The following is a 20696-nucleotide window of genomic DNA, read 5'->3' as shown; positions in this document are numbered from 1 at the left end:
AAATATTTAGTGAACATTTGTAATGTTGCATATTTTACAGTAAGCAGTAACTGTCTCATCAAAACAATGGCAGTTGCAATAGTCATAATCCATTACATATGCCACAAACGAGTCCAGAATTATGAAAAATACACCCTTGTTCAATTTGTTCGAAAGATGAATATAATGCAGTCACATTTTTGAGATCAGTACATTTCATTGTGCATAACATACAACTGTTAGTGACCATCAACTCAATATAGTAATGTATGGCGAAGGCCAAGTAAAGATGCCCCTCACGAAGGGGATCACTAGTTTGGCAAACAGCAATTTGTCATTTATTTTTACTAAAATACAAGAAACAGTTTTAATCCAAAACCCCAAAATACCTCAGTCTAAGTAATAGACTCCAGAGTTTTAGGCTTATTTTCCGCTGGGAGAGCATTTACAAAAATGCCCAGTGACATTACAAAAGTACTTATAAATCCAACTAAAACAGTAACAATTAAACCATCATAGTCCAAATGCGAAATAGTATTCATTCTTTTGGAGAGGGGTGCTCCCTTTTATATGCATACACGAATCAAAAGCTGTCATTTACAACCCATTTGACTGTTAGGGTGGGCTCTCTGTTTGCCGCTCGAAGGTCAGTTCTCGTTCAGTAGGGGAGGGTATCCAGGAACAATTTGTCAATAATAGGAGGAGGTGGCATCAGATCTTCCAATTTCAGATAAAAGATACGTTGCTGCCCCAATGTACACAGAGAACGGAGGTCAGAGAGCACATGAAGTACTGTTGGTTCTGTGCTTTCCAGTTGCTGTCCTTTGATTTGGCAACTGAAAGCTAAATGATCTTTCAGGCATATAGTGATTCTCTTTCGCAACTCTTCCACTTTCTTTGGCTCTTTTAGTCCATGACGTTCTGTAATGTAATAGCAAAAGAAAAATATAATTACAGTTCTGCTTGTCTACAGTTATATTTTCATTAAGTTCTTTTAGCAAGTGGTCCTAAGACTTGTGGGCAAAATATACTCCTGCAAGAATGACTTTCATAATCATTTCAGAAAAGTAAATGTTTGGCAGTACACAATATTTGCAGTGTCATAAAAAGGAGTAGTACACAGAATAAAGCAAAAATACAAAAGAGCAAAATCAAATGAACATAGCTCTGTACATCTAAAACTAATTCCAATGATTGTACAAGTCATCCACAGAATTCTGTAAGGGCTCTAATCATTATAGCTCTTCCTTACAAGCGCTGCAGATGTTGGTTGCCTCTGCTTTTGCCAATGATGACAGTCTGTTAGATATTCTAGAGCTACAGATTTGGATTTCTGACCCCTTGGTACTAAGAACTCAATCAATGTGCTAACCCAAATTAGAAAACCAATTTAACTGCAACCTGTACACAACCTACTAAGCAATGTTTGTGTAAGATGTGCTTCAGGTAACTTGCAGTCCCAGAAGACAGGAACAGTTAGTTCATTCATAAATGAACAATGCACTCAAGGATCACTAGAATATGGGATGCACCAGTTAAAGCATGAACTTAAAATTAAAACCCTGGTCTACTGCACACAAGATTAATTATCACTACAACAAATTTGAGCGGTAAGGCAGCAAGGAAGTTTATGAGTAAAATAAACAATAACAAATATTCCAACATTATTGCTATCGAAGTTATCACATTAAAACCTCAATTTACTACTTCTAAGCATTATCCTAATTCTTGTTCCAGTACCCTAGTGGCAAATTAACAATACAAGCCTATTTTGAGTTTCAAAGATGGTTCACACTCACATATCTTATCACAGAATTATTTTCAGTTCACAAAGGCAGTTGTCTGTGCTTGTGACAAGGCACAGTCTACACTCTCTTAGCCGAGCAGAAGGCTTTGCAGCTTCAGTTAAGGCGGGTGCACAATTGTGTTCCTGTGCCCTTTTGTCGCCTTGCATGAAGTCCTCTGTGACTTTTAGCTCTCTTTGTCTGGTTGTTATAGATTATTCAAGTGCTTTGTTGAAGATGTTTAGTACAAACATTCAACAAAAAATGGCTAAATGCTTTTTTGCCTATTTTCAATCTATCAAACAGTGTTCTCTTGGAAAAACAACAAATATAACATTTAGGGGGTCATTCTAAGTTTGGCGGGCGGCGGTTGCCAACAGAGCGCCCGCCGGCCCAGCGGGAAAGGCCCTGCAACACAGAAGCCGGCTCCGAATGGATCCGGCGGTGTTGCAGGGGTGCGACGGGTGCAGTTGCACACGTCGCGATTTTCACTGTCTGCTATGCAGACAGTGAAAATCATGCTGGGGCCCTGATAGGGGGCCCCAGGACACCCGTTCCCGCCATCCTGTTTCTGGCGGTGAAAACCGCCAGAAACAGGCTGGGGGGAAGGGGGTCGGAATCCCCATGGCGGCGCTGCTTGCAGCGCCGCCACGGAGGATTCTCCCAGCCGGGGCTAATCCGGCGGGAAACCGCCGGACCACATGAAGCACCGCCAGCCTGTTGGCGGTGCTTCCGTGGACAGCCAGAATGAGGGCCTTAATTATCAACCTTTTAGAAACTCATTTCACAATAATGTTAAAACATATAAATGATCGAAAGCAATGATTAAATACTACTAATATACTCACATAAACTTGATTATCATATGTGTGGGAACAGAACGTTATGAAAAAGAATGTGCAATTGATTTGATCACACATATTCACTTTTGAGTAATTAATTAACACATGCCATTCAAATAAGGGGAATTCAAAGAAGGGGAATTCAGACCCTAAACGGTAAGACATCATATTTACAACACAGCCCTGTTTGGCTTTTTCTGCTGGTGCTTTGCCCCCTAGTTCTTCTGGTTTCTCTATAAGCAGTCTTAGGTTTCTTTCATCTTTGGCTTTTTGGCTCGGTTGCTATGGCACTTCGAATCAGTTATCTAGCACAAGGGCTTGACATCACTGTTTATTCCAAACTTTGAACCTTTCCAAACGGGTTCCTTCTTTATTCTGTCTCCTGGTTTGAAACTTCTATTTTATACTTAAATGTTTTCTTAGAGGTTTGGCTACTGCTACCCAGACGGTGCAATGGGCAGTTATACATGCTTTCCAAACACCATAATGCACTGGGCATTAAACATTTTGGTGCCCTAATTGTTAAAGGTTTTATTTTACTTCTCAATTCTCCTTGGAAAATTATTCTATGACCTTGATATTTTTTTTGTGTTGGGTATTTTGCTATATTCTTGTTTGCACACTAGCTCAGGATTCTATTAGAACTTACTTCTTTTGTATAAAGTGGTATTTTACTGACCAATGCATCTTTGAGAAGGAGTGGGGGATTTACAATCTCTGGTTTATACTTCTCCTAATTTGAGAGTACTCCCTGATTGTAGGAAAGTACAATCTTTCTTGGAATGTTACTCCCATTTTTACCTGTATGTCAGTATGTTTTTGCTGGTCTCACTGGGATCCTGCTGGTCAGGTCCCCAGTGCTCATAGTTTGTGGCCTAATGTATGTGTTGTGAGTAATGCTTAACTGTGTCACTGAGGCTCTGCTAACAAGAACCTCAGTGCTTATGCTCTCTCTGCTTCTAAATTTGTCAATATAGGTTAGTTACTTCAATTACCAATTTCAATTGGCACACTGAACTCCCCTTATAAGTCCCTAGTATATGGTACCTAGGTGCCCAGGGCATTGGGGTTCAAGGAGATCCTTATAGGCTCCAGCATTTCTTTTGCCACCCATAAGGAGCTCAGACGAACCCTTTCACAGGACTGCCATTGCAGCCTATGTGAAATAGAGCACACACTATTTCACAGCCATTTTCACTGCATGTAAGTAACTTATAAGTCACCCATATGTCTAACCTTCATTTACTGAAGGCTAGGTGCAAAGTTACTAAGTGTGGGGGTACCCTTGCACTACCAAAGGTGCCCCCATGCTGTCCAGGGCCAAATCCCCAGACGTTGTGAGTGCGGGGACGCCATTACACGCGTGCACTACATATAGGTCAATATGTAGCTTCACAATGGTAACCCCGAATATGGCCATGTAAGGTGTCTGAGATCATGGAATTGTCCCCCGATTCCAAATCTGGTATTGGGGAGCCAATTCCATGCAACCTGGGGGCTCCACAATGGACCCCCAGTACTGCCAAGCCAGCTCTCTGAGACTTGCAATGCAGCTACCGCTGCTGTCACCTCACAGACAGGGTTCTGCCCTCCTGGGGTCTGAGCAGCTCAGTCCCAGAAAGGCAGAACAAAGCATTTCCTTCGGGAGCAGGGTGTTACACCCTCTCCCTTTGGAAATAGGTGGTACAGGCTGGGGATGGGTATCCTCCCCCAGCCTCTGGAAATGCTTTGAAGGGCACAGATGGTGCCCTCCTTGCATAAGCCAGTCTACACCGGTTCAGGGACCCCCAGTCCCTGCTCTGGTGCGAAAATGGACAAAGGAAAGGGTAGTGACCACTCCCCTGTCCATTACCACCCCAGGGGTGGTGCCCAGAGCTCCTCCAGTGTGTCCCAGACTTCAGCCATCTTGACCCCTCCAGATAGGTCCACACCTGATAAGATAGCCAATCCCCCTCTCAGGGCTATTTGGGGTCTCTCCTGTGGGTTTCTCTTCAGAGTCTACATGCACATTTCCAGCAGGAATCCTCTGCAACTACCACTTCATCCTCTGACCTTGGATCCACCACAGACTGCTCCAGGAACCACTGTAACAGCAACATAGTATCCAGAAGGACTACTTCTCTTCTGTATCTTCAGGTCCGGCCAGCACCTGCAACAGTTTCCATGGTGTTCATGCTCTGTGGACTCCCTGTCTTCACCCTGCACAAGAAGGACCAAATAAATCTTCCGTGGAGCGATGGAGTCACTTCCCTGCTCTTGCAGGCACCTTCTAAATCAACAACTGCTTCTCTTGGACTCCTCTCCTGGCAACAAGCATGCTCCTTGGAACACAGGTGGTGGACCCCTTCAACACAGACTGTCCTAAGGTCCTGCTGTCCCAATTTGGAGGAGTCAAGAGCTTGCCTTCCCGAGTACAACAGTACCCCTGTGCATCGCGTCTTCTTCACCTCCTTAGGCCTCTGTGCACTATTTGCACAATTCCTTCATGACAGCCTGGCCCAGGTCCCCAGCACTCTATCCTGTAAATTGGTCCCCTTCCTTTACAGGTCCTCAGGTCCAGGAATCCGTCTTCAGTGCTTTGCAGTCTGTTGTGGTCTTTGGAGAATCTCCTATCACAGCTTTAGTGTGTTTCTGGGGAAGTAGAGTCACATTACTCCTACTTTTCAGGGTCTTGGGGTGGGGTATCTTGGACACCGTTAGTGTTTTCTTACTCTCCCAGTGACCCTCTACACACTACACTAGGCCAGGGGTCCCTAAGTGGTTTGTATTCCACTTTCTTAGTATATGGTTAGCGTTGCCCCTAGGCCTACTGCATCCTATTGTATTGTATAGTGTTTGCCCTACGTTTCTAACTGTTTACTTACCTGATTTTGGTTTGTGTGTATATTTTGTGTATTTTACTTACCTCCTAAGGGAGTGTATCCTCTGATATATATTTGGCACATTGTCACTAAAATAAAGTACCTTTATTTTGAGCAACTCTGAGTATTGTGATTCTTATGGCATAGTGCTATACGATATAAGTGGCATAGCAGGAGTTCTGCATGTCTCCTAGTTCAGCCTAAGATGCTCTGCTATAGCTGCCTAAGCTGCTAGAACACTACTAATCTACTTATATCATATAGCACTATTTCATAAGAATCACAATACTCAAAGTTACTAAAAAATAAAGGTACTTTATTTTAGTGACAATGTGTCAGAAATATCTCAGAGGATATACTTCCTTAGGAGGTAACTAAAATATACAAAATATACACACAAACTAAAATCAGGTAAGTAAACAGTTAGAAAAGTAGTGCAAACACTAGAATACAATAGGATGCAATAGGTCTTGTAGTGAATCCTACTTCATTTTTATGGGATAACAGGAGTTAGCTTAGCTTTTGGCTTGCAGACTCGTGCCCCCGTCACCTAGTGACTTTTAACCTACTTAGCTTGCTCTGTCTTAGCACATTTAGGGCCAGATGTAGCAAAGCTTTAGCGAGTCGCAAACAGCGAAAATCGCCGTTTGCGAGTCGCTAAAGCCACTTTGATATGTAGAAATGCATTTTGCGAGTCGGAATCGACTCGCAAAATGCATTTCCGAGTCGCAAATAGGAAGGGGTATTCCCTTCCTATTTGCGAGTCGCAATGGTATGCATTTTCATTTGCGACCGCGATTGCGGTCGCAAATGAAAGCTCAGTTACCATCCACTTGAAGTGGATGGTAAACCAGGCGCAAACGGGAAGGGGTCCCCATGGGACCCCTTCCCCTTTGTGTCTGGCACAAAAAAAAATATTTCAGGGCAGGCAGTGGTCCAATGGACCACTACTTGCCCTGAAAAATACCGAAACTAAAGGTTTCGTTTTTTTTTTCAAAGTGCAGCTCGTTTTCCTTTAAGGAAAACGGGTTGCACTTTGAAAAAAGAAACTGCTTTATTTAAAAGCAGTCACGGACATGGTGGTCTGCTGTTCCCAGCAGGCCACCATCCCCGTGAGTGCCCTGAATCGCTATGGGGTCGCAATTGCGACCCACCTCATTAATATTAATGAGGTGGGTCTTTGCGACCCCATAGCGACTCGCAGAAGGTGTCTGAGACACCTTGCTGCATTTCCTTTTGCGAGGTGCAAATTGCGAGTCGCTGGGACTCGCAATTTGCACCTCGCAAAAGGAAACCTACCTACATCTGGCCCTTAATTATTTATTTCTTCTAAAATGGCTGCCTTGTTTAGAGTTAGGCCTCTTGTTATGAGTTACATTATCAGTGTCACCGTGCTAAGGCGTCAAGAACAAGCACCAAAGACAAACAAACAGTAGGTGTTCACACTTAGGGATTTTCCCTCTCTATACTTTCGAGGGATTGTTTATATTAATTGCTGTCCCAAGCATGTCTGTTAGCTATTGTTTGGGAACACACCTAAGTCAGGGGTCCTTGAAGATCTGTATAAATATATTGCACTTTAGACAGATAATCAGAGGGATTCCGACCAGAGGGCATCGCCACCATCGCTGATATCGATGCTGCAGTCGTCTTGACGCTGACCCAGTCTTCATGTCCCTGCGGAGTCTGAGATAGAGACCTCATTCCAAGGTAACAAGGGTTGGGGGCTCCTCTCATGGACATGGCATTGGCAGATTAGGTTTAATAAACCCAGCTCTCCTTTAGGTAGGAGGTTAGGCCTTTCACATTAGGGTATTAGGGCATATTACATCTCGTATGTCTTTTCTATGCATTGCAAGATGGTGGGGGTCTTTGTAATAATGACTCTCGTCTTCACAATTCTGTTACTTGCATTATTCATTATCCTAATCATTGCAGCGCAGCCCATGCAACTTATTGGAAATTGCAGTTATGTTGAATAAAAACTATTGAAACTTTACTGCATCTTTGTCATTGCCTGTGTTTGTATGAGACATGATATAACTGTGAGAAAGGGGTAATCTCCGTTTAACCACGACATTCCCTGAGATGTCTTACTCTCGAGTCCATGCGTAAAGGCTGCCCCAAATCACCTTTTACTATTGTGCTTCTGGTGAGGTGCTGCTTGTGAGCCGGTAAGGTTGGGACAACAGTTGCGACTTGTAGGAAAGACGTAGTCGACTACAAACAAAAGTACAGTACAGTACAGTACAGTGCTCTAGGCAAGACCAGCAGTCTTGCCTAGAGCAAGAGTCCAAACTACGACATGGCGCCACCAACGATGCCCCGACTATCACTGTCACACAGACAACAGGTACCCTAAGTACCATTATACGGAGACGTCCGTGGTCTTTGGGAAAATCCTCCTCAGCTGAAAAGGTAATACCTGATTATGCTGTAGGTTGTTCGAGCTCAAACTCATAAAAGGACTTAACTCCCCATTTTTGGTGCTAGACAAGCACTAACCTAACATTTATTAATGCATGGCCTTACAGATGAGGGCAGGGATGTTACTCTTATAATAGAAGCTAATGAAGCATACCAAACAGAAGCATTTTACTGTTGGGTCACCTTCCCTGAGGTCGACCAAAGAACACGTACATTCCACACATATGAAATTGCGAACATACCTCAGCGGTACCGAGCATACCAGTATCATGAAATATCGCTCACATACCAAGAGCATCAGAACTGTTTTGAAGGCTCCCTACCACATGTACTACAAAGAGTGAGATTAGGTCCCTTAAGTAACGACGGACCTACATGGCCACATACACACCTCACCCAGGCATACAGAATATGGCACTAGCAGATCTGCGAGATTTATATAATGAATTAATAACATTATACAGACGATTAGCTCAGTTCGTAATGCGAACATTAAACACAACACCAGCGCGCCCAGCACCGCCAGCACCTGGTGGTTATCAATTGGCTACTGGGATTAATCCACAAACGGTGCATATTTTTATGGCTAAAGTACCCGCAGAAAGGGAAAAAATACCATTCTGGATTGCCAGAAAACGAATCATCTGGAAGCTGTGTTTCCCCATACGGGACCACAGGAAAAACATAGACTGCTCACTATGTGCTTGCCTTTTAGAATGGTACTCTCAGTGGATGACTGTGCCACATGGGGTACAGTCTTCGCTGCCATATATACTACCACACATGGTACCCTGACACTTGCCAATTTACCGGAAGTGTTAAAACAAATACAAAATGAGCATGGGGCTGCACCAGCCCTGGATTTGGGGATGAAAGTAATGCGTAACTTTGACGCCGTATCCTCAATAATACTCAGTAACATTAAAGGGGAAGCGATAGCACTGGCAATTCGCCAGCGTCTCGGGGAAACTCCACACCAGGAACAAGAGAGACAGCTACCGAAAATGATTTCCGATACCTATACCCGTATAGGACGGGATAGTTTGGGAGCCAAACCAAAGAAATTGGAATTACAAGGTACCGCCCATAAGGAGGGTACAAAGCAGGCACAAGAGGGCTCGAAGAAGTGCTGGGACAAACAAAAAGATTTTAAAGAAAGAAGGAATAAGAGAGCTGATTCTCAACACCCGGAGAACTCCAAAAGGAGATATAATCTTAGAAATAGGGAGAACATTAAAACTCCAGATAGATTTACTGATTCACGTCCATCTCGTTCCTTTCAGGACGCACCGGATAAACGTAGCAAGAAAGGGGACCGTCAAGATCGACGTCATGAATACGTGAAAGAAATGAAAGACTCCGCAGTCTACCATTAAAAAAGAAGAAAAGACATCTCAGCAAAAGCCACAGTTTAAAAAGAAGAAGGTGGCAGCACAGACAGCTAAGAATGCCAGTATAATTGAGAACACTGTTGAGGAACAAGACGTGAGCAGAGACCCTGTTAGACAGCGCAGCAGAGGTCACGATATGTCACCAGAGTCTGAAAGATCATCTGGATGTGACAGCAACTAGCGATTTCATCGCAGTTGAAACAGCGGATGGCCGCGTACTCCCCCGATAGGGTTTATGATTTAAAAATTCAGATAGAGGGAGACATGGAGCGCATTATTAGTGTGATATTTTGGGATGAACTTACTAGTGATATCCTATTGGCCGAAAGAGACTGGCCACCTGAACACGTCTGCAAGCTCCTGCATGGGGAAGATGTAATTTTGCCTTCTTTCTCTGATCTTGTTCCGGAAGCAGACAAAGAAGCCTATGCTTCTGAATGGGCTTTAGAGCAAGCACCTGCGTTATACTGCAATCATGTAGTTTGGGACAAGGAGTCGCCTTGTCATGTTATTCCCGTTAGGTCGACACCCCAACCGCAGCCACAATATCCTGTTAAACATGAAGCGAAAGCTACGGTGAGGGAAATACTCGCCCAACTTGAGTACCAGGGAGTAATTGAGCCCTGTACAACTGCAATGAATAATCCGTTATTCCCCGTTGCAAAGCCAGATCATTCATATAGAATAGTCATTGATTATAGACACTTAAATAGTCATGCACGTACATATGCTATACAGAATTCACACAGCACTAATAAATAATATAGTGCGTAAAAAATATAAAACAACATTAGACATTTCTAATGGATTCTTCTGCCAGAATTTAGCACATGAAAGTCTGGACCTGAGCGCATTCTCATTTGGCTCGCAGAAAAGCTTTTGTCGTTTACCTCAAGGCTATAAGAATAGCCCAGGGCTATTTTCAGCCCGTGTAACATCGATACTACATGATATCGATTCCGAAGCGTTATCCTATGTGGATGACATATATCTCACAGACAACGTCCTCGACATTCATCTTGCGAGGGTCGATCGGATCATTTTGGGATTTGCAGATCTCGGTTACAAATTAAATTTTAAGAAAAGCAAGATAGCCTTTCTTAGTGTATTATTCCTGGGATATGAGCTATCAAACGAGGGAAAGAGACTGGCCCCGGAATTTCTAGAAAAATGTGCTCAACTGCACCCTCCTAACATGCTAAAGAAACTCCAGTCATTACTAGGTTTCTTTAATTTTGGCAGAACATACATTCCAGATTATGCACAAAGGATCAATCCACTTTATGACTTGGTTCAGCCCAAATTTTTTAGCAGGCAATGGACAATTGAACACACATCCTTAGGGAAATGCAACTGGACATGCTAGAAGCTAAACACTTGCACACACGTGAAAATAAAAAGAATTTGGTCATCAGAATAATAGCTGGTGCCATTGGATTTACTTATGTCACCTTTAATGAGGATGACACGGTACCCATAGCATATAAATCACATTTATATTCCAATGCTGAACAATGCTTTGCACTCACAGAAAAGATTATGACGGCAGTTCAGATGGCCGTCATAAAAGAGAGGCCACTTGCCCAGGGGAAACGTATTATTGTTGTCTCCCCGGTACCGGCCCTAGAGGCTGTCACCAAAGCAAGCATTCCCAACGCTAAAGCATTACATCCACATTGGATTCAATGGGCAACGTCTCTGACCGCCACTGATGTTGATTACATTTTTTTATCCAAAACTTCAGACACAAGAATTTCTCCAGTACGAACAAGAGTACCCTGCTCCTCTAAATATTTTGCCACTAGACAACTACCATACTGTCATATACACTGATGGTTCAGCACAACCAGCTGTAGGTACTAAACATCAGTACTCGGCAGCTTGCGCAGCCGTGAGCGGAGTGATGGAAGATGGGGTTTTCCACCCTCACAATACCTACATGCAGACCTTAGGGGACTGCACAGCCCAGTTGGCTGAGCTTAAAGCTCTTATTCTAGCGCTTGAACACACTGAGCCAGGATGCCAGACTTTAATAGTCTGTGACTCTTATTACTGCGTCCAGTCATACAATGACTATCTCAATCATTGGAAACTGAACTGGTTTCGAGATTTTAAAGGGAACACCATTAAATACAAAATACTGTGGGGGAGGGTGGCTGATCTTAAGGATAAGCTGCTGTGGGTCCATGTAGTCCATACATTGGGACACCAACGTGTAGGAGTACACGTTGCAGGCAACACTTTGGCTGATGAAGCGGCCAAAGCAGCAGTAGCTACAGCTTCTGTGGCTGCAGTGACTCGTCCTCAGACAAGATTGGATAATGAAATATTGATTGCCGTTAAAGCTTCGGCTGCAGGCAAGTCCCTTCCTAAAGGGTACCCTATGAACTATACTTACCATATCAGTGCACAGAATGTTGCTTACACAACAATTCCTGGGGTTGGAGTTCGAGTGATTCCCAATGAAGACCAGAGATTAGATCTAATTAAAGCAGCGCATGAGGGTGTCGCTTCTGCACATGCTGGTATACAGGCCACAATAACACATCTACAGAAACGCTTCTGGTGGCCTGGTCTATGCAGACGAACAAAGCAGTATGTCCTTTGCTGTGACATTTGCCAGCAGATCAACGGTTCTAATATCAAACGCCCACCGCAGACATCCCTCTTAGTGTCCAACAGGCCACCACAATGTGTGTACCTGGACCATTGTGGTCCCTTACAGACTGATGGTGCATACAAATACATTTTAGTTGCTGTAGATTCTTGTTCTAAATTACTGTGGGTATGGCCACAGCGTTCGGCTGACGCCCGGACTGTTATAAAAGACTTTCTGATCTTTATCGGTACATATGCGGTTGCAGCATTCCATTCAGACCAGGGCCCTGCATTTGCCTCTAAGGGATTCAGGGACACCATGGGGATGATGGGTGTTGAACTCCATTACTCCTCACCATACCATCCCAAAGGAAATTCAGTCGTGGAGAGGTGGATTCGTGATCTAAAGCAGTCCTTAACAGCTCGAGTATTAGGTTCAGGCCGCAGTTGGTTACATCACCTATATGGGGTCCAGAGAGCACTGGATAATCTGCCAAGACGGTCCCTGGGGGGACGCACTCCTTATGAGGTTCTCTTTGGGATACCTATGCATGTCCCGGATCTTGATGCCACTGGTATGGTGGCAGCAGAAACACCATTTGACATAAATGAACGTCTAACTGTTTTACAGGAGCTTCAGCAATTTCGTGATGATAAACCATCTGCAAGTGCTGCCACCTTAGGAATAAGGGATTTAGTGAAAACTTCGACTGGATGGATTCCTAAAGTTGGGGATCTGGTTCGTGAGTAGATCGCAGTGAAGAAGGAGTTTGGTCCATCGTACAGAGCACCTGTAATAGTCTTGGGAATTCAAAGTACCAGGACTGTCATCTTACCACCCCTGGCTGGTTCTAAGACTAATAGATTCATCTCTATTGATGACATTAAACTACACCATGTGGCCAATCCTTCACAGTAGACAAGAGGTCCCTTGGGTAGTTCCCGATCCCCTCTCACTACCCAACAGGACATACATCTACATAGTAGGATGAACATCACTACTACAGACTATGCAACAATGTCAGCTGCTGCTCCAGACACCTCCTTGACCGTGGGGAGGGCGGAAAATGAACTTTTGTTGGTTCCAGTCACCACTTCAGTGACCACCTCGGTTCAAGATCTAGCTGTTTTTTACACAAACACATCACAGACTAACGATCCTGTCAGTCAGTCAGTCAGTCAAAATAACTTTATTCGGCGTATTGCCATAAAAGTGCACATACCTACATATAAGCCATCATAAAATACAGTACTTATTGCATGATTCAAAGGCAAGTCTCTTTGATCTACAAGTCAATAAAAGCAAGCTTACCACTCGAACCTCCTAAAATTATATAAAATAGTAAATACTTAACAAATCGTATACAAGAGTAAAACAATATCTGAATTTCCTTAATAAATAATCACGTTACTAATTCATATCGGTTCCTAATGGTGATAGCAGATTTAATAAAGCTTAAAATAGAGCTGCACATTTGTTTGGATGAAAGCCTTTGAATGCCAATCAATCCTTCTTTGTAAGAAGAGGTATGCAAATTACGCAAAATAGGTATTGAAAAAGTTTCCCTAGGAACTGAGTAGAGTGTACAAAATAAAATAAAGTGACAAGTACTTTGTTTTGAAAAATTGTCGCAGGGGCATGGCGGTAATGTTTTTTCCCACACGCATTTTATCGGAAACGCCACTCTAAAATGGATCATGTTAAATCTAAAGAGTACAAGTAAAGAATATAGAGAAGAGATCGGGAACCAAACAAAATAAGGTTCTAACGAATCTGAAGATGAAATTTGTACGTATGAATTGAAAGAACTCAATTTCTCTGCCACTTGATATCTAAGATACGTAACATACTCTTTGTATCGAAGTTTAACAATTTCTTTCGCATTGGCGGGCAGGAGCTCTGGTTTAGAATACATAAACTCAAAATCCAAGATTCGGAAACCATTGTGAACAAAATTTAGCCATGGAATTTTATTAGAGTTTGCTAACGAAATACAATCTTTCACACAATCATGTGTTAAAGTAGCCGCCGGATTTGACCATACTTTTATCCATAACAAAAGGGGGGCAATATCTATCAAATCTGTAATATAGCGAATTCCCAACTCCTCATGGCATATAATATTCGCTACGTTCTTGGGTACCATGAGTAGCTGATGGAGAAATTTATTCTCTGCCAGTTGTAATATGCTTAAACTGGTATAACCCCATAGGCCACCCCCATAAGTCGTCTCCGAAACGCATTTGGATTTATAGAGCGTAATGATCTGGTGAACCGGTCTATGCCCTAATCTACGGGCAAAGCGAAAAATTGCTTCAACATTTCTTTCCATTTGTTGGAGCTTAAAATTCAAATGAAATTTCCATGACAGAGTGGAGCTTAGGTACAGACCTAGATAACAGAAATCTTTTACCTTTGTTAAGGTGTTCCCCCCATTATAAAACATTTGGTGCATGTGTTTTTAGGGCCGCAAGTCATGACATGTGACTTTTTAAAATTAACTTTCAAATCAAGCTCTTGTGTGTGCGTTAAAAAAAGATCCAAAAGGATCTGTAGACCATTAGCCGTGCGGGCAATTAAAACGGCGTCATCGGCATACAATAAAATCGGCAATTGTCTAAAACTCATCCTTGGGAAATCCTTACCATTTTGAGCTAGATAGCTATACAGACCATTTATGTACAACAGGAATAAAAAAGGTGCCAAAGTGCAGCCCTGTCTAACACCCCAATTGGATGCAAGGGGATGGGATCTTTCGCCGTGTTGTCCAAACTGAATTGTAATAGTAAGGTCAGAGTATAAGCGTTTAATCAGATCCAACAAATCTTGCTCAATCCCCATTGTGTCCATAATTTTCCACAATTTTACTCTATTCACCATATCAAATGCACTGGACAGATCTATAAAGGCTAAGTGGATAGATTCCCTTTTTTGCAATAACGTATTTGCTAAGGATAAGGTGTAAGTTTAGGGCCTGATCCACTGTGCCTAATCCAGGCCTAAACCCATATTGAATTGGCGATAGAATGTTTGTCCTTGCGACCCACTCCTCAAGCCGGGTCAAAATGACGCTCCCCATAATCTTTGCCGTAGAGTCGATGAGAGAGATGGGTCTATAGCAAAAGGGGTCAAGCCTATTACCCTTTTAAAATATTGGAACGATTATATATATTATTATATATATGGCCGTTAGCCATGAGGAAGGGATAGCACTTTGAATAGCACTATTCAGAACATTTGTGATTAGTGGAACCCACAAATCAGGTAAAGATTTAAATAAGTCCACTGGAACCCCGTCGGGGCCAGGGGCTTTCCTTAATTTAATTTTATTTATTGCTGCGCTGATCTCATATGCCTCAAGTAAAATACCACTCTTGATTGAAATGGGAGTAGCCAAACGTAGGAGGCCGCATGCCTCCACACCATAATTAGGATTATTTACGGACTGAAATACAGTTGAGAAATTTTCTACCCAGACCCTCTCTGGAATCAGACAGTCATCCTCCCTATTTACCTGTCCTGAGAAATATGGGTGATTAACCACCTTCCAAAATTGAGAGGGGTCCCGCAATTCCGTAGCTGCCATGATGTCTTCCTATGCGCTAGTGCGTATTTCATTCTTTCTTTCCTCAAGGACTGACTTGTATCAGCCCCTAGCCTGTTTAATTAAATCTCGACTGAATGGAATAGTTTTAATAGCTGTTTTTAAGTCTCTATTGGCAGCCGTACAGGCCGAATTAAACCACCGTTGGGGTTTTACGCCTTTGGGATGTTGTGCACACATCAGTGCCTCAGAAATAGCACAGCTTAAAGTCTCAAAAGCAGTTATAAGATGGACGCAGGTAGATTGCAGGGACAAACATGTATTAATGTGGACCTTATTTTGAGTTATAAGGTCCTCATAAAAGTGTTAGGGTTTGCTCTCTCCCATCTCATACGGGGGCCAGAACTTCTTTTAGAAACCTCTTTCCCTTTATATACTATCCTTGGTGAAATTGCCCTGGTTTTAGGAGCTAATTTTATACTCAAGGGGTTATGGTCACTGGCACAGTGAGATTCAATTTTAAAATCCACCAATGAACATGAAAGTGAAGAGCAGATAAGGATAAAGTCAATGATGCTACCATTCGTGCTCCCTGTATAGGTTGGTATTTCCCTTGTCCGACTATTTGTCATGTCCCTTGCAAAGGCGAGATCAAATTTATAAATAAGGGTATTCAAGGCATTTCCTAAATTAGAGTGGATAAAATGAGTACCTTCTGTGGAAGCACCACATAAATAAGGTAATTCATGATTACACAATTGAACATCAAAATCTCCAACCCAAATCATATCAAATTCCCTGTCCTGAAGTTTTCCTGCAGAGTCTAAAAAATCTGTAAGCTCTTCGAAGCTTCCTGGCAGGGCGGTGCTCAGAATATTATTATAAATTTTTTAAAGTAAGATATCTTTCTGCCCGGTCATTGATAATAATACCACCAAAAAAACGGCAGAGGACCAAATCAAAGAAACCTCAATTTTTGGAAGTAATAATGACACGAGTATCAGGAGCCAGCCACTTGTTCTGCCCGCTCTATATGGAAGAGCTGGCTGGGACACAGAATAATAACCATCTAAATAAAAGGGTGCTGTGTGCCAAGTTTCTTGAAGACAAATGATATCGAATGTAGATACAAACTCCAACCATTCTGAGTTTTCAGCTTTGGAACGAAGCCCAGCAATATTCCAACTAATTAAGGATAAAAGTTCATTATTTTGCTGGGACATTCTCCCAGGCTCCTTAATTATGGCTGTATCTGTTATATTCTGTAATAAGCTAACTGGCTCATCAGACCCTATAGGCAATTCCAAAAATATATGCCCTCCCACCAGCTCAATTTCCTGTGTAGTATCATTTGGAAACCCCAACCCCTCCATTTGTCAATCAATTGCATAGAGGGAGGACTGAATTTGGCTACCCTCAAGGTCAAGGGTGGGGTTCCGTGAAGGTGCCTTTGGCGGAGCTATATTTTGTCCATAGGAAACCTTTGTAACAGGAAGTGATAGAGTGGTCGGCCCATAAAAAAAGCTTAATGAGTAAATTTTAATCCCACCATCCCCTTTCGCACACAATGGTAAAGTTGCCAGCAAGTAATTAACAAAATGAGAATTTGCGAAATTTATCACTATACAATCCCCTTCATATACTTTTTTAGACAGACCTACCCACTTCACCCTTCTTGCCATAATTATTCTATTGTTTAGATCATCTTGATATCTAAGTTTCCGACTCAACCAGTGTGCACATTTCCTTATTAGAGCGTGAGTATTTTCCTTCTGAGTGCAATCAAGAGGGGACACGTTAGCTAAAACTAAAACGTATGGCAAGCTATCCGGCGGAAGCTGTAGAACCTCCTTTGTACTGATAGAAGATCTAGGCTTGGAAACTGTGTCAGGCTTCAATAAGCCTGTCAAAGTGGGCAAAGAATAAGAGCCCAGGGTGGATATACAGTGGGGCGAGAATTGATTGTGATTCGTTGAGCAATTAGCCTGCTGTGGGGCTTTAGAATCAGACGCCAATTTCTAAATAGAAGAAGTGGGATTTGTATCAGTTTTTATAATAGACTGCTGAGACAAAAATTTAAAAACAGTTTCTTGTAGCTGCTCAAATTTAGAATTAATTAATGATGTTAATTTCTCCTCTAAAGCCACAAAAAGGGGTTTGAGGACTGAATCCAAATTGGTCAAATGGTTATCTCTTAAATTCCTACAATCTGAGCCTAGTACGCCAAATGATAGACTAGTCTTAGAAAAAAGATCAACCGGGGCGTCCAATGATGGAGAAATAAAATCCTTGGCCTTTGACGTTGTTTTAACGACTTGGTACACTTGCGATGTCCACCAGCTCTCCTTTTTTTTGGAGGAGGGGGGATGTCAACTAAATGTTCAGTATTAACCACGTTGGAGGACTGTAAGGAGTGCAAAACATTAACATTGTCTTCAGACAGAGGCAAATCAGAATTATGGGGGGCAATTAAAGAGACTACAGGCTGTATATGAGTCGTAGGTTCTAAAAAGGTTTTTTGAGTCAAATTATTAGCCACCCCAATCCTTTCTTCTACTTGAACAATTTCAGTTTCAATGGCCCCAATAACTGAAGATAAATAGCTGGTTATTGACGATTGAACAGGCGCAACATGCGCTCCTTCAGTCCCAATTGTGGAGTCCCATCGTCTTTTCAAATGCTAATGGGGCAAAGCGCCAGAATCGGCCCATTCCAGTCCAGTAAAAATAGTGCACAAGCAAACTGTGGCAATATAAGATATATAAATAAATATGGTTGCTCAGTTAGCAAGTCTTACTTGGGTGCCGGTTACTCGGGACCTCCTGAGCCGTGAAACTCAGAGGGGGGGCCCGGCCTCAGCCGGTCACAGGATGGGCCCGCCCTTGGCCCAGGCTTCACCCGGGTGCCGCCCTTGCGTGTCCCGAGAGCAGGAGCGCGAAAGTTCAAATTTAAAGGGCCTTCGCTGCCTCCTGTGGCAGCCCGGCTCCGGTCAAAGCAAAAAAACGCGCGTCCCGCGAGCGGGAGCGCGAAAGTTCAAATTTAAAGGGCCTTCTCTGCCTCCTCTGGCAGCCCGTCCTCCTGCTGCCCGGCTCCGGTCAAAGCAAACAAAACGCGCGTCCTGTCTATCAAGAGCCAACACGTGAAGTGGACCAAAGTACGGATGGTGCACCGGCTCCCGTGTTTGCAGAGACAGCCTCTGGCTATTTCGTTGACATTGATGATTTTTCTTCAGACTCATCCACTACTGTGATTGACAATGTTTCAAAAAGTAGTAAGCTGTATCAATGGCTTAAAAATAACTATTTGAGATACCCCTGGAACTACTTATGGTTCTGTTTGGCATTTTTTGCATTATTTTTATGGATTGGTTTTGTGACTGTTTTCTTTTTGCTTATAAATGGTCACTATATTCCTGATCGCTCCTCTGTGGAGCCTGTTGATGAAGTTTTAACACCACTTCGTTCTTCACACAAGGTCCGGAGAGATTTGTCCCCTGTAAATATTACAGCAATACCGATTTCTGATGGGATTGTGTGGGACAAAGTTCCATTCGATATATACGGGCCTACTGAAATTATTCAAATACCATACGTGTTCAAAATTTCAATGACTGATATAATTACACCTGACGTTGTCTCTGATGATTGGGATGTCCAAACAGTTGATTCCATGTTAACTGAGATGAAGGACTATATCGCTTTGGAAAGTGATGATATATATGAATATAAAATGAATTATGGGGAAATGTTCTGCTATAACAATTGGGGACATTACTACCTACACCGTGCCACTAGATACAGGCCAGTATTAAACTACACACAGTGGTAACACTGTTCTACACCACAGGTGGGGAGCCCACAGTATTATAGTGATAAATTCACATACTTTTCTGGGCATGACACAAGAAAAGCAGAGTCATATTATTTTAAGATACCTCCGGCACAAATTAGGAACATTTTGCTAACTGATACAAAACTGATTTATTCAGATCCCTTTGTTTCCCGGCTCGCAGTTGAAGGTTACGAATACTGGAAAAGCACTACTGATTTGAAAAGTGTATGGGGAACACAAAATTGGCAGATACAGGGTAGGAAGGCTTTATTCCGAGAATGCCTGATTCCTGTACAAATGATTTTCTTAAATGAAACAATTCAGCAGACATCCTGTCTGGGGTTAGCAAATATTAAAGACTTGAATACGCCCAGTATCCCCACCCCGGCAAAGTTTAAAGATTGGCAATACTTCCTACATATCACAGAGGACAAGCTAGATGCAATGGTTAAGGCTGGTACTTGTAATTCTTCACTTTCCAGTCCCGTCTGGTGGTTAATGTGGCCCACTAACACAAATGAGTGTCAAGCGCGTTGTTTGAACTCTTCAGGGGTTTTTTCAATTGACACGCCAGACCCTCCCTTTGTATCGGGTCAACATACAGGTATAGTTACGACATACAGTGTGGGTAAGCTGTGCCAGCAATGGGTACAGACCAACAAGTTAGCCGCAGTTAAAAAACATTTGAACACTCTTTCTGAAGATATAGACCTGCATGATTTTCTGCTGGGTCCTAGGAAACAGCGCTCAAAAAGGTTTCTATATGCTATGTACTATGAAATTTGGAAACTTTCCCAGATTGAGGCTGCTGTGTGTTTAAGGCAATTGGATAAAGAAAATTTAGAAAAAGCATTAGCTGTTGTCGACAACGGCATGAATACACTGTCCAACAGGATATATTCATTATCAAATATAGTGTCATCTGCTATTAATATCACTCAGACAGACTTGTCCCGGTTATATTATGGGCAAACACAGCTACGTTCAATCATGCAGCTGGGCTGGACACTACAGACGCTGAAAAATGGCCACATTCCATGGAAGTATATTAACGGGAGTGAATTCTTCACTGCTTTTAACTTTTCCAAGGAACAACAGACAATGGTTAAAAGGGAGGCTAGTTTCACCATGCTTCGCGTAGAAAAGTTAGATAAATTGCTCTTCACGGTAGCAGAGAGTCCTTCAACTATCTGGCTCTTACATGGCATAATTAATTTGCCGATTTCGACCTTTCGTTTCTCGAGCTGCCTGAAACATCTTGCAGTGGGACGGTACGGGCAACTAGGAGATAGTTATATTAAGGAAGAGTGGGAGTTGCCCTTTGACTACAGATGTCTGAACGGCGAAACAGAGGTCTTTCTTAGCAGAAGCGAATGTAAGACTGCTGTTCGTCATTCGATGATTTCCAAGCAGGTATCTCTTCACAGTCTTTGAAATG

The 20696-nt window shown here is 42.7% G+C and overlaps 1 protein-coding gene across 1 annotated transcript in view; it reads right to left on the bottom strand.

The window, feature by feature from the left end:
* Positions 1-248: 248 nt before the first annotated feature.
* Positions 249-20696, bottom strand: part of NR4A3 (nuclear receptor subfamily 4 group A member 3) — a 1945388-nt gene continuing 1924940 nt past the window's right edge. Inside the window, exon 6 of the mRNA XM_069218875.1 lies at positions 249-900. Within this exon, the coding sequence (XP_069074976.1) occupies positions 638-900 (263 nt within the window). The 3' untranslated portion in view covers positions 249-637. The remainder of the gene's footprint in view (positions 901-20696) is intronic.

Source organism: Pleurodeles waltl, chromosome 2_2 (genome assembly GCF_031143425.1).
Source record: "Pleurodeles waltl isolate 20211129_DDA chromosome 2_2, aPleWal1.hap1.20221129, whole genome shotgun sequence".
Classification (NCBI taxonomy): Eukaryota; Metazoa; Chordata; class Amphibia; order Caudata; family Salamandridae; genus Pleurodeles; species Pleurodeles waltl.
Note: the sequence above shows the minus strand (reverse complement) of the source record. Positions and strands in the feature narration are given on the sequence as shown.